We start from the raw sequence: 13,370 nt of genomic DNA, 5'->3' as shown, positions 1-13,370 counted from the left end.
TTGAAGGTACCTCTACCATGTATACCCAGGGTTAGAGAAGTCCTGCCTCTAGCCAGGGAGAGGCATGGGAAAACCAGATCTTCTGGATGGTGTGGATATGATGGCCTGGCACATCAGAACCACAAAAGTAAAATGCTTTAGTTGATACTGGCATGCAGTGTACCCTAATACCATTGGGACATGTGGGGGCAGAACCTGTTTCATTGCCAGGGGTGACAGGGGGATCAGAGCAATTGACCCTGTTGGAAGCCGAGGTGAGCCTGACTGGGAAAGAGTGGAAAAAACATACTATTGTGATTTGCCCAGAGGCCCCGTTCATTCTGGGCATAGATTTCCTCCTGAACGGCTACTACAAGGACCCAAGAGTCTCAGATGGGCTTTTGGCATAGTTGCTGTAGAGGCAGAGGACATTAAGCAGTTGAACACTTTGCCTGGATTATCAGAAAGCCCATCTGCAGTAGGTCTTCTGAAGGCGGAAGAGCAACAAGTGTTGATTGCCACCTCAACAGTGCACCGCTGGCAGTATTGGATGAATCAAGATGCCGTGATTCCAGTCCACAAAATTTTCCGTGAGCTGGAGAGCCAAGGGGTGGTCATCAAGACCAACTCACCCTTCATCAGTCCAATCTGGCCTGTTCACAAGTCTGACAAAGAAGGGCGATTGGCTGTGGACTATCGTGGCTTGAATGAAGTGACTCCACCACTGAGTGCCGCCATGCCAGACATATTAGAGTTCCAGTACAAGCTGGAGGACAAGGCAGTGAAGTGGTACGCCACTATAGACATTGCTAATGCATTTTTCTCCATTCCTCTGGCAGCAGAATGCAGGTCTCATTTTGCCTTCACCTGGAGGAGCGTGCAGTATACCTGGAACCGATTGCCCCACGGGTGGAAGCACAGCCCCACCATCTGCCATAGACTGATCCAGACTGCACTAGGAAAGGGTAGGCTCCAGAACACCTACAGTATATTGATGGCATCATTGTGTGGGGGAACACAGCTGTGGAAGAGTTTGAGAAAGGAAAGAAAATAATCCCAGACGGCTTGGGAGCTGGTTTCACCATCAAACAGAGCAAAGTAAAGGGACCAGATCATGAGATTCAGTTCCTAGGAGTAAAGTGGTGAGATGGACGGCATCAGATTCCTACAGATGTCATCAACAAGACCACAGCAATGTCTCCACCCACCAATAAGAAAGAGACTCAAGCTTTGGTGCCATAGGCTTTTGGAAAAGGGACATTCCTGAGTACAGTCCGATTGTCAGCCATTTTTACCTGGTCAACTATAAGAAGAACGATTTCCAGTGGGGCCCTGAGCAGCAACAAGCCTTTGCCCAGATTAAGCAGGAGATTGCTCATGCAGTAGCCCTTGGCCCAGTCAGGATGGGACCAGATGTGAAGAACGTGCTCTACTCTGCAGCCAGGAACCATGGCTTGTCCTGGAGCCTTTGGCAGAAAGTGCCTGGAGAGACTCAAGGCCGACCACTGGGATTTTGGAGTTGAAGCTACAGAGGGTCTGAAGCCAACCACACCCCAATAGAGAAAGAATTCTTGGCTGCCTGTGAAGGAGTCCAAGCTGTCTCAGAGGTGATTGGTACAGAATCACAACTCCTCCTGGCACCCCAACTACCGGTGCTGGGGTGGATGTTAAAAGGCGAGGTTCCTTCCACTCACCATGCCACCAGTGCTACATGGAGCAAGTGGATTGGTACTATCACTCAGTGTGCCTGTACAGGTAAACTGATTTGCCTTGGGATTTTGCAGGTAATTACAAATTGGCCTGAAGGTGAACATTTTGGTGTCACAGATGGAGAACAAGAACTGGTGACATGGGCTGAAGAAGTTACTCCATATAACCAACTTCCACCAGAGGAAACACGCTATACTCTTTTCACTGACGGTTCTTGTCGCATTGTAGGGATGAACTGGAAGTGGAAAGCAGCCATATGAAGCCCCACATGACAGGTCGCAGAGGCCATTGAAGAAGAAGGTGGATCAAGTCAATTTGCAGAACTCAAAACCGTTCAGCAGGCCCTGGACATTGCAGGAAGTGAGAAATGGCCAAATATCTACCTTTGTACTGATTCCTGGATGGTAGCCAATGGTCTGTGGGGATGGCTGGAGAGGTGGAAAGAGGCTTACTGGCAGCATAGAGGAAAACCAGTTTGGGCTGCTGAAGAGTGAAAAGACATTTCTACCAGGGTAGGGAGGCTACCTGTGTAGGTCTGCCATGTACATGCCCATGTCCCCAAAAGTAGAGCCCATGAGGAGCACCAAACAATGAGCAGGTTGACCAGGCTGCAAAGATAGAGGTGTCCAAGGTAGACTTATATTGGGAACACAGGGGAGAGTTATTCCTAGCTCGATGGGCCCATGATGCCTCAGGCCATCAGGGTAGAGATACTACCTACAAGTAGGCACAAGACCAAGGGGTGGATTTAACCATGGGCAGTATTTCTCAGGTTATCCATGACTGTGAGACATGTGCTGCCATCAAGCAGGCCAAGCAGAGTGAAGCCCCTATGGTACAGTGGGCGGTGGTCCAAGTACAAGTATGGGGAGGCCTGGCAGATTGACTACATCACACTGCCCCAGACTTGCCAAGGTAAGTGCTACGTGCTGACCATGGTGGAAGCCACCACTGGATGGTTGGAAACCTACTCTGTGTCTCACAGCACTGCCCAGAACACCATCCTGGGCCTGGAAAAGCAAGTAGTGTGGAGACATGGCACCCCCGAGAGAACTGAGTCAGACAACGGGAGCCATTTCAAGAAAAGCCTTATCCACACCTGGGCCAGAGAACATGGTATTGAATGGATATATAAACCCAAATGTCATGGGTAAAATGTCTCCCTTTGGCCTTATTAAGAATTAGAACCCAACCCCAGTCAGATCTGGGGGTCTCACCCTATGAAATTATGTTTGGGTTACCCTTCCTGACCTCACCCCAGAAGGTTGCCAACAATGAGGAAGGGGAAGCCAATGTCAAGAAATAAGTGATGTCTATAGCACAAACTTTGGAAGGGCTAAGACATAAAGGGGCGATTCCTCAAACTACCACCATGGATTTCAGAATCCATAATATTAATCCTGGGGATTGGGTGATGATCAAGTCATGGAGAGATCAGCCTCTAACTCCTCAGTGGAAGGTCCTTTCAGGTACTGCTCACCACAGAATCAGTCATGTGAACTGCAGAGAGGGGATGGACTCATGGCAACAGAATCAAAGGCCCAGTAGAAGAACCCAAAGAGTGGACTGTAACATCCAGGCCAGGTGAAACAAGATTGACTCTCAAGCAGAGACTGAAAGACAACCAGAAAAACACCAAGATGCCCAAAAATTAGAGTCAAGCTTCTACCAAGAAGCTTGATAACTGTCTTCCTGTTTTCATGGGTGATAATTACCAGCATCTGTTGAGGGGAAGTACACAAGGAACTGAAAAAGGTAATGGGACAGCTTCTTTAAGAAAATAAGACAAAAGAAGAGGGCAAGACCAGGTTGACTCCTTTGTTTGCTAACAAGAAGGCTCCATAGCCCTGCTCTGGGTAGCAAACCCGTAGGCATGGTAAGGTAGGACAAAAGGCCAGACCAGACCTCTATAATTCCTCAACTGTCTTTTAATTCAACAGGGACTGGAGGGCAGGACCGAGTTGGCCTCTGTAGTCACCCCTAAGATACACTGACTATGGATAGCAGCCACATAGGCAGGGTAGATGGGTATCAAGGCCATACTGGACCTCTGTGATGCCCTTTCGCCCATTCCAATTAAGTGTGTCTAAGGAAAACCTGCGATTTTTTTCACCTGTTCCCATTGTCCTTGCCCGCAACAACAGATGCTGGTATGACTCATTCAAGCAAGCGAGAGAAGTTTTGACTTAATTGTTCCAGCAAAATGATTTTTAGAAAAGGAAAAGGGAGCCTTGTTATGGATGAGTAATCCTGTGGTTGACTCTCACAATTAAGGAGTGAATATTAAATATATGTTAAGAGAAGTTTTGTAGATGTATAATTATCCTTCCCCTTTCCCTTGCATTGTTATCACAGGATGGCCTCAATAGCTGGGGCATTTGGGAGGGTCGGCTTGTTACTGGCAGCGCCTGAACTCTAGTCAAGGGGTAAGACAGTGATCTCCACCATTGGACAGTGAAGAAGAAGTTGACTGAAAAGACTTTGGGACAGGCTAGAGGTATAAAAGACAGAACATCCATTTTTTAGATGAGCATATGTGACTCATTTGCTCCTGGTGCTGTATTCTTTTCTTTATTCGGTGTTCTGTTGTATTTTGATAAGATCTTAATCAAGTATTTATATTTTTGCATGTGAAAATAGTTTCTCACACGGGGTTGGGTAATGTGAGGCAAGGTTGTCCACTGGGTCAGCTCTCAAGGTACAACTTCACTGACCTGGCCAGACCTCCTTAGGAGAGATCATGGATCAATAACAATCAGAATGCTGCAATCACTTCTTGTATGATAAGAACAACAAAAAGGACACCCTTTAAGATAGGAATACATATTTCGTAGAAGATATTTGAAATATTTCCCCAAAATTGCAAAAGGAAATCTTCCTGCTGAACAGAACTAGACCAGAGGGAAATAAAGGCAGAGCCATGGTTTGTCAGGACTTGTTGATCCTAATGAGCCCCGTGGTGCGTTTGGAGCTCAGCCATGGAACCTCAGGGCCTGAAAGGAGATTGCACAAACCTTGCCAGGAGTTAAAGCCAGAGAAAACACCCAAAGTGTCTCAAAGCATGAATGGCTTCCACTGAGGTCCATCCCAAACTCAGGCTCCTCATGGACTCCTTGGAGGAGAGAATTGGAGGCCAGAATTGGAAAAAACACTTCTCAGATATTCAGAGTGGAAAGGAACATCCAAAGTACCTTAAAAACCTTGAGTATCTCAAAGTATTAATGAGCCCCGCTGAGTGTCAGTACAAAGCTCTCAAGGGACTCCTTAAAGCAGATAATTGGGGCCATGATTGCACAAACCTCTCACAGATTCTGTATCAAAAGGGCAACACCAAATACCTTAAAATAACTGAAGTACCTTGAAGCATTAAAGGCCCACTGGGTGTCTTTACTGATAAAGGCTCTCAAAGGACTAATTAAATGAGATAATTGGAGGCTGTGACTGCACAATATTTCTCATAGAGTCTGTATCCAAAGGGAAACACCAAGTACCTTAAAATAACTGAAGTACCCTGAAGCATTAATGAGCCCCACTGAGTGTTGTTACTGACAGAGTCTCTCCAGGGACTAATTACAGCAGATTATTGAAGACTAGGATTGCACAAACTTCTCAGAGACTCTAAGAAAAAAGCCAAACCCAAAGTCCTTTGAAAAACCTGCAGTCCCTGCAGGGAGCATTCAGGAGCCCCCAGAGCCATTCCTGAGCAAGGCTCCCTAGGGACTCCTTCCAGCAGATCCTTTAGGCCACTGGGATGTGGGCTAGGGGGGGATGCTGAGGGCAGGACAAGGGGCTGACAGTGCCCAGCCTGGCTGGAGCTGTGCCAGGAGGCCCCAGGGCCTCAGGACAAGGTGTCTCCTCACAGCCCTTGGTGGCACAGACCCTGCTGCTGTGCCCCAGGGCACCAAGACTTGGCTTCTCTTTGTCCCCCCTTGTCATCACTGCCTGCCGTTCTCTGCTCTGCCTGGGGCCTGGGGACACTTTCTCAGTCATGTCCCTCAATGGGACCCATTAAAAGTCCAAGAAACTTTGGAGTTGGATTCTGACTTGGAGTTCTGGAGAGATTTCTTCAGCTCCCTCTCAGGGACTGATGTTCAGGGCCAGACCACAAAGCGCCAGAGGCTCATTAAAGTTTTTGTGCTGTGTCTGTGCCAAAGAGCTGGGCTGGGCTCCTGGCACAGACGCAGCTCCTGGTAACCAAGAAGAGCTTCAAAAGCACATTTGTCTTGATGAGCAGCTCTTCTGCCAGCCCAGCAGGGCTGGGGCACTGCCTGCAGCCACCCTGGGCACAGCACAGAGGCACAGAGAGCTTCAATCAGTCAGGGCTGGGAAGGTGCTGAAAAGTGCCTGGGGCAGAATCACTGCCAGCCCTTGGCACAGGAACCTCTGGCTGCAGGACAATGCAGCTGCAGCTCCTGGAGCCATCTCCTAAAGCTGGAACATCCCAATGCCTACAGACTCTGTGAGTACAACTCTGAGTATTTCCAGTGCAGGGGAGGTGAAATGCTCATGAAGCTCTGACATGCTGAGGATTTCTGATCAGTCATGGAATATTTATAAGACAAGGGCATTTATTAAGATGAGGAAATTTCCTAAGACTTTGTATTCATTTTCGTACTATTGGAGAATGGCAGGGAGGGGGGATAAATATTAAAGCCTGATTATGAAATATTTATTTTGAATTTTGACAAGTGCCTGAGACATCCAAACTGTTACTTTTAGTGATCCATAGGTTCACAGAAGATCCCTAATGTACTTTCAGCCACTCTGCCCATGGACAGCACCAGCAGCCACTCTGCCCATGGACAGCACCAGCATCACCTTTGTTGGAGCCATCAGGCTCAGTCTGAGCTGTCCTTTCTCCAAGCTGCAAACAGAACCTGCCCCCAGCTAGGGTCCTGCAAACAGGCAGGGTTCTGTAGGGCCAAGGAGAGTGCACAGAGATTTGGGGTCTTTGAGTGCTGGCAGGGAGAGATCAGGCACAGGGAAAAATCTCCAGCAGGGAAATCTGCAGGAAGCAGAGAGAAGAGAAGGCAAGGAGAGGAAAAAAAAAACCCAGCAATGCTGTGGCAGGGAGAGTTGAGAGATGCCCACAGGATTCCCTCTACCAGCCCCTCCCTCTGAACAAGCCCCCTCCCTCCTGTCCCCCAGCCAAGCCTCTGCCCTCAGGGTCGGGGCTCCAAGGCGTGCAGCCTCTCCTGTGCAGGCAGAGCTGCAGCAGAGCCGTGGGGCAGCTCTGCAGCCCCGGGCCCAGTTCCCTCTGCAGAGCACAGGGCTGGGAGCAGCTGCCCGGCCCTGGGGGCTCTGGCAGGGGGCACAGCTGGCTCAGGGTGACGCTGTCCCCAGTGCCCGTCTCTGGGCAATGCTGTCAGTGGAGCCAGGGAAGGAGCTGCATCTCCCTTCATCCCATGCCATCATAAGGACACTTGGAAGTGTCCCTGAGATTTCAGTCCAAGCTGGGAGCTTCAATCCAGGGTGCAAATCCATCCTAGAGCATCTCTGAGTTATAAGATTGATGGGGAAAGGCAGAGGTGTTGTGACACTGAAAATGCTGCTGGGTTGGTGAAATGAGCAACATGAGTCCTTGGATACAAATGTGGAGCTGGGCTGGGGGGGATCTATCTGCTCTCATCTATACCTGGGTGTTTTTAAAAGAAACATGGGAGTGTGAACATCCTCCATTTGAGAAAAGTCAAAGCCCAGAGAAATTCCAAACAGAATGAAGTGACAGACCATCTCCCCTCAGTCTCCACTCGTCCTCTTGCCTCAGGGAGCTCACTCTGTTCTACCAGAGGGCAGCAGAAATGCTGAGGGTTTCTGATATCCAAGAATATCAGGAGAGACATGGGGGAGGTTAAAAAGGAAACTTCAGAACTCTTAAACATAAAAGAATGTCCACGTATGTTACAGAGGATGGTATATGGGAAATGGCTTTGATTTTGCTTGCAGCTATCTCCTTTAAATCTTCACTGTCCTTTTCTCCATTAACAGGTCCCAAGTCCAGCCGCAGTAAATGTCCAACAGCAGCTCCATCAGGCACTTCCTCCTGCTGGCATTGGCAGACACGCGGCAGCTGCAGCTCCTGCACTTCTGCCTCTTGCTGGGCATCTCCCTGGCTGCCCTCCTGGGCAACGGCCTCATCATCAGCGCCGTAGCCTGCAGCCACCACCTGCACACACCCATGTTCTTCTTCCTGCTCAACCTGGCCCTCACTGACCTGGGCTCCATCTGCACCACTGTGCCCAAAGCCATGCACAATTCCCTCTGGGACACCAGGACCATCTCCTACAAAGGATGTGCTGCACAGCTCTTTTTTTTTGTTTTCTGCGCGAATACAGAGTATTTTTTCCTGACCATCATGTGCTACGACCGCTATGTGTCCATCTGCAAACCCCTGCACTACGGGACCCTCCTGGGCAGCAGAGCTTGTGCCCACATGGCAGCAGCTGCCTGGGCCAGTGGCTTTCTCTATTCACTGATGCACACAGCCAATACATTTTCCCTGCCCCTGTGCCATGGCAATACTCTGGGCCAGTTCTTCTGTGAAATCCCTCAGATCCTCAAGCTCTCCTGCTCCAAGTTCTATCTCAGGGAACTGGGGCTTCTTGCAGTGTGTGCCTGTTTTGAATTTGGCTGTTTTGTGTTCATTGTTTTCTCCTATGTGCAGATCTTCAGGGCTGTGCTGAGGATCCCCTCTGAGCAGGGACGGCACAAAGCCTTTTCCACCTGCCTCCCTCACCTAGCTGTGGTCTCTCTGTTCCTCAGCACTGCAATGTTTTCCTATCTGAAGCCCCCCTCCATCTCCTCCCCATCCCTGGATGTGGCAGTGACAGTTCTGTACTCAGTGGTGCCTCCAGCCCTGAACCCTCTCATCTACAGCCTGAGAAACCAGGAGCTCAAGGCTGCAGTGAGGAGACTGATGACTGGATGCTTTCAGGAACATTAAACTGCTGGCCAATTTCCTCAAATCACTTCCAATAAAAATCATCTATGATACTTCTTTTTGGTTTCATTGTGGGGTCATTTGTCCCCTGTTTTTGTTGTTCATGTTATCCACAAAGAAATGTCATTGTAGCATTTCTGATTTTGTTTCTCTCCACCTTCCCCATGGCCACAGGCTTTGTCAATAAGGGGCTGGTCCCCTGGTGGCATTAAAGGAAGGAAAGGACGTCCCAGCAAAGTCTTCTGCAGAGATGCCCTTTTGTTGCCTTCCCTGGAGCTGCAGCAGCAATGTCTGTGTGCAGAGCTGGGAGCAGATCAGTGCTGGCCCAGCAGCTGTGCCCAACAGCAGCAGCACTTGGTGTTGCTAGTGCTGCTGCCGTGGCCCTGCCCCGCTGCCCTGATGGCCCTGGTGTTGCTGCAGGGCCTGAGTGCTCTCGGGGCCGGGCACAGCCCTGGGGGTGGCAGTGCCAGGGCTGCAGCAGGGACAGGCCATGGGCACTGCTGGGGCAGCGCTGACGCCTCAGCCCAGGGCCTGGGGGCTCCAGGCTCCTTGGCTCCTTGCCCAGGCTCTCTCAAGAAGACGCCCAGGCCAATGCTCAGCACAGAAAAGCCCCAGAGCAGCCCCAGGCTGGCCGTGGGCAGGCTGGGGGCAAACAGCATGGCTGGGGCTCTGCAAGGGCCATGGAGATTGGAAGGAGCACAGAGCAGGGGCTGATCCATCCCCAGTGCGCTGGACAGTCCAGAGCAATGTCCCAGAGCGTCCTGATGGAGCTGCCAACAATATCCCCCCTCTGCAGCCCTGGCCTCTCCCCCAGCTCACACAGGTGCCTCATCCTTGCAGGCACAGACACGGCAGCACTGGCTCAGCAGCCCCTGTTTGCATTGCACACAGCAGGGGGAGCACCCCCATGCTGTTGGTGTGGGGACATGAACCTGAGGGAGCACAAATGCCATCAGCCCCTGGGGCCAGCAAGGGCTGGGGAACACCAGGGAAACCACTTAGGTTTGTCCTGGCCTCTGCAGTCAGCTAGAAAGTTTGTTCCCATCAGCTGGGAGTTTCCTGTCCCACTGCAGAGGCTGCTGCTCAGAGCCAGGGCTGCCTGGCAGCCACCCCCAAACTGCCCTGAGCATTTCCTTGGCTTCACCTTTGATTTGTTAACTCCTCCCTGGTACACATTTCTTCCCATTGTCCACCCCTGTTCCCTCTCCTGCAAACAGCCCATCCTTGTTTGCCCTTTTCTCTCTGGCCCAATTCCCCTTTGCAGTTCCTGACTTGGCCCGTTGGCAATGCCTCTTGGGCAGCAGGATCATCCTACAAGTGCAGCAGGAATTGTCTCCACGCTCTTGCAGTGCCCTTGCCAGAGGCACCCCAGGCCAGGTGGGCACATCTGGGCTGCTGTGTCTGGCTCTGGGACTCCTTGTCCCTGGGCAGTGAGGAGGAGCTGCAGAGGCTCTGCAGGACTGACAGGATGTACTTTGGGGCTGGCAGGAGAAGCTGAGGGACCTGGGCTTCTGGAGCTTCTCAAGAGGAGGCCCAGGGCTCATCCTGCAATTGCTGCAAGGGCAATTTCAGAGAATCCCAGAATCAGCAAGGGTGGACCAGACCATGGACATCATCAAGTCCAAACTTTGCCCTGACACCGCCTTGTCTCCCCTGAGCCTCCTCTTCTCGAGGATAAACAACCCCAGCTCTCTCAGCCGCTCCTCACAGCTCTTGTGTTCCAGACCCCTCCCTGGCCTTGTTGCCCTTCTCTGGCCGTGCTCCAGGCTCCTCCATGTCCTTCCAATACTGAGGGCCCAGAACTCGACACAGCACTTGAGGTGCTGCCCAAGCAGTGCTGAGTGCAGGGGAAGAATCACTGCCCTGCTCCTGCTGGCCACACCATTCCTGATCCAGGCCAGGAGCCATTGGCCTTCTTGGCCAGCTGGGCACACTGCTGGCTCATGTCCAGCCTGCTGTCCATCAGTCCCTGCAGGTCCATTTCTGCCTGGCTGCTCTCCAGCCACTCTCTCCCCAGCCTGTAACGCTGCAGGGGTTGTTGTGGCCAAAGTGCAGGACCCGGCACTTGGTCTTGTTAAACCTCACCTTGTTGGATTTGGGCCCTGCACCCAGCCTTTCCAGGGCCCTGTGCAGAGCCCTCCAACCCTCCAGCAGATCCATACTCCCAGCCAACTTGGTGTCACCACGGTTCCATGCAGCCTCCCCGTGTCACAATGTCCCTTTGGTTCCATGGGACCCTTTATGTCACAAAGTCCCTTGGATCCTTGGGCCCCTGCATTGTCACTATGTCTCTTGGTCCTCCAAGGCCATGCTTTGTCACAATGGACTCTTGGTTCCAGGAGGTCGGCAGTGTAGCAATGTCAATGTGATATTTTCTAAAAATTCCCTTCACCAGGATTTCTTCTCCTGGGAAGATGAGAAGCTTCAGCTTCTCCGTGTTTTGCTTCTCTGGAATTTGGTCTGGAGATTGTTTATCCAAACATGTGAATTAACTTAATGACCAATCACCATCAGCTGTATTGGACTCTGAGGAGTCAGTAGTGAGTTTTCATTATCATTCTTGTTAAGCCTTCTGTATTCTTCTTTTTCTATAGTATAGTTTTTGAAAAGCCTAATATAATATAATATAATATAATATAATATAATATAATATAATGTAATGTAATATATTATAATATAATATAAATCAGCTTTCTGAGAACATGGAGTCAGATTCTCATCTCTCACCTCGTCCTGAGCACCTCAAAAACACTACACAGCACTGCTCTTCTTGGTTCCACAGTGTCACAATGGCTTCTTGGCTCTGTGCTGCCATGTCGTACACAGTGTCACCATGGTCCACTTAGTGCCACCAGGCCCTGCAGTGTCACAATGGCCCCTTGCTTCCCCAGGGCCCTGCACTGTCACAATCATCAGAGAATCCACCAGGCTGGAAAAGACCTTGGAGTCCAACTTGGGACCCAACACCACCTTGTCACCCAAACCATGGAGGTGAGTGCCACATCCAGTCTTTCCTTAAACACTTAAAGGGTTGGTGACTCACCCACCTCCCTGGGCAGCCTGTGACCTAAAATTGTGCTGCCCAACCAATGCCAAGAACAGAGGGAAGATCACTGTCCTGGTCCTCCCCGCCACACCATTCCTGATCCATAGGAGTGCCAGGGGTTGGATAAGGGAAATGGTGGGGAGCGGGTGAGGGCAAAGTGTTATTGACTGTAAGCAATGAAGAATCTTGAATTTCATATCTATTCAGACTGCATTAGAAGCTGCTAGAGGTCAATACCACCTGGACATAGCTGATACCACTTTATATTCAGGAAATGAACACTAAACAGGAAAAAACCAGTTCTCTCTGCATTTTTTTCAACATAGTATATTCACTTCGAATACACATCTGAAATCTCTCTAATTAACCACAGAAGAACTCAAAACATAAATGATTCCAGGGGCTTTTCTTTTTCAAGAGTTTGGCATAAATATTTATGAGCCTTTGTCACTAAATTCCTGAACTGAAGAGCTCAAGAAAGAAGAGGCCTCTAGAGGAGTAAAATTTAACAGCAACCTCCAAGTGGCTGAGGATCCATCCCCATCAGAGCAGCAATGAACAGAAATAGGCACCGCTTTGTGGCTGCCCCAGCTTTGGCATGGGCCCTGGGCCTGGAGCAGGATCAGCTCTTGAGGGCCCCAAGGCCAGGGCTCTTGTGCTGCCCTGGGCAGATGGGATGGCAGCAGGGGCTGCAGAGCTCTCAGCACCTCAGCCTGAGGGGAGCAGGGCAGCCAGGGAGCCTCCTTTGGCCTTGGCCAAGCACCTTCCCCCATGGCTGGGGCTGAGTCCTGTGGCAGCTGCAGCTGCTGCTGTGCCCTTGGCAGGGGCTGAGGCTGTGGGCCAGTGCCCTGAGCAGCCTGGCCTGAGCAGAGCTGTGGGGCCAGAGCTGGCTGGGCTGGGCTGGAGAGAGGCCCTTGGTGCTGCCCAGAGCTCAGGGCAGCTGACAGAGCTTGCAGGGAGCTGGGCTGGGCTCTGAGAGCCTGGCCCAGAAACCATCAGTGTCCATCTCAGCCTGGCTGAGCGTGCAGGGGCAGGACTGTCATGGTTTAGGCCTGGCACAGACTCAGTGCCCCCATGAGAATACTCTCTCCCTGGTGTCTGCTGTGAGATGTGACCAGGAATAAGCAAAACAAGCTCCAGCTTAAACATAAAGAAAACTTTATTACCTAAACTACAAGAAAATAGGAAAAAACTATAAGGGAAAAAAAAATTGAAAACCTTACAAAAAACTCTTTCCTCCTCCCTGCCACCAAAATTTCCCAATCCAATACATTCTCCCAAATCACCAACTGCCCAGCCTGCCACCACCCTTTAGAATACTCAAACTTCAGTTCATGAAGAGGAGAGGAGTCCTTCTTGTTCCATAGTCTTCCCCTGGAAACACGCTGAAACCTTGTGTGCTTCCATGTCACTTGGCACCGCCCGGAAAGTCCTTTTGCCACTTGTGACATCTTCCTTCTATGCCCAGTGCTCTCCCCACTGTGCATGGACCAGAGCTGCTTTTAGGGTTGTCTTTTAAGGATGCCTTGTCTCACTCCAAAAAGACACAGTCTCTGCTTAGGGACATCTGTGCCCCCCATATTTTTCCAACCCCCTGGGGCCAAGGGGTCCCCATGATGAACCCTCCTGGTTCTGAGGCACTGCCTCCCCCTAAGTGCAGTCTCTGTGTCACAGGAATAAAACTGAGTCTATGGC

The 13,370-nt window shown here is 50.7% G+C and overlaps 2 protein-coding genes across 2 annotated transcripts in view; both read left to right on the top strand.

Annotated features, from left to right (window-relative positions):
• LOC135460988 (zinc finger protein 551-like) overlaps positions 1–13,370 on the top strand; it is a 72,008-nt gene that overhangs the window by 23,963 nt on the left and 34,675 nt on the right. The gene's annotated exons all lie outside the window — the stretch shown is intronic.
• Positions 7,700–8,632, top strand: LOC135460990 (olfactory receptor 14J1-like). Its single transcript, XM_064737971.1, has one exon. The coding sequence runs from the start codon at positions 7,700–7,702 to the stop codon at positions 8,630–8,632; it is 933 nt and encodes a 310-aa protein (XP_064594041.1).

This window comes from Zonotrichia leucophrys, unplaced genomic scaffold (assembly GCF_028769735.1).
Source record: "Zonotrichia leucophrys gambelii isolate GWCS_2022_RI unplaced genomic scaffold, RI_Zleu_2.0 Scaffold_144_113797, whole genome shotgun sequence".
Taxonomy (NCBI): domain Eukaryota; kingdom Metazoa; phylum Chordata; class Aves; order Passeriformes; family Passerellidae; genus Zonotrichia; species Zonotrichia leucophrys.
The sequence above is the reverse complement of the archived record's forward strand: the minus strand, read 5'-3'. Positions and strand labels throughout refer to the sequence as shown.

Bases quoted from the DNA above. Each gene is read 5' to 3' on its own strand.
- LOC135460990 (XM_064737971.1), top strand. From the start codon at position 7,700: ATGTCCAACAGCAGCTCCATCAGGCACTTCCTCCTGCTGGCATTGGCA.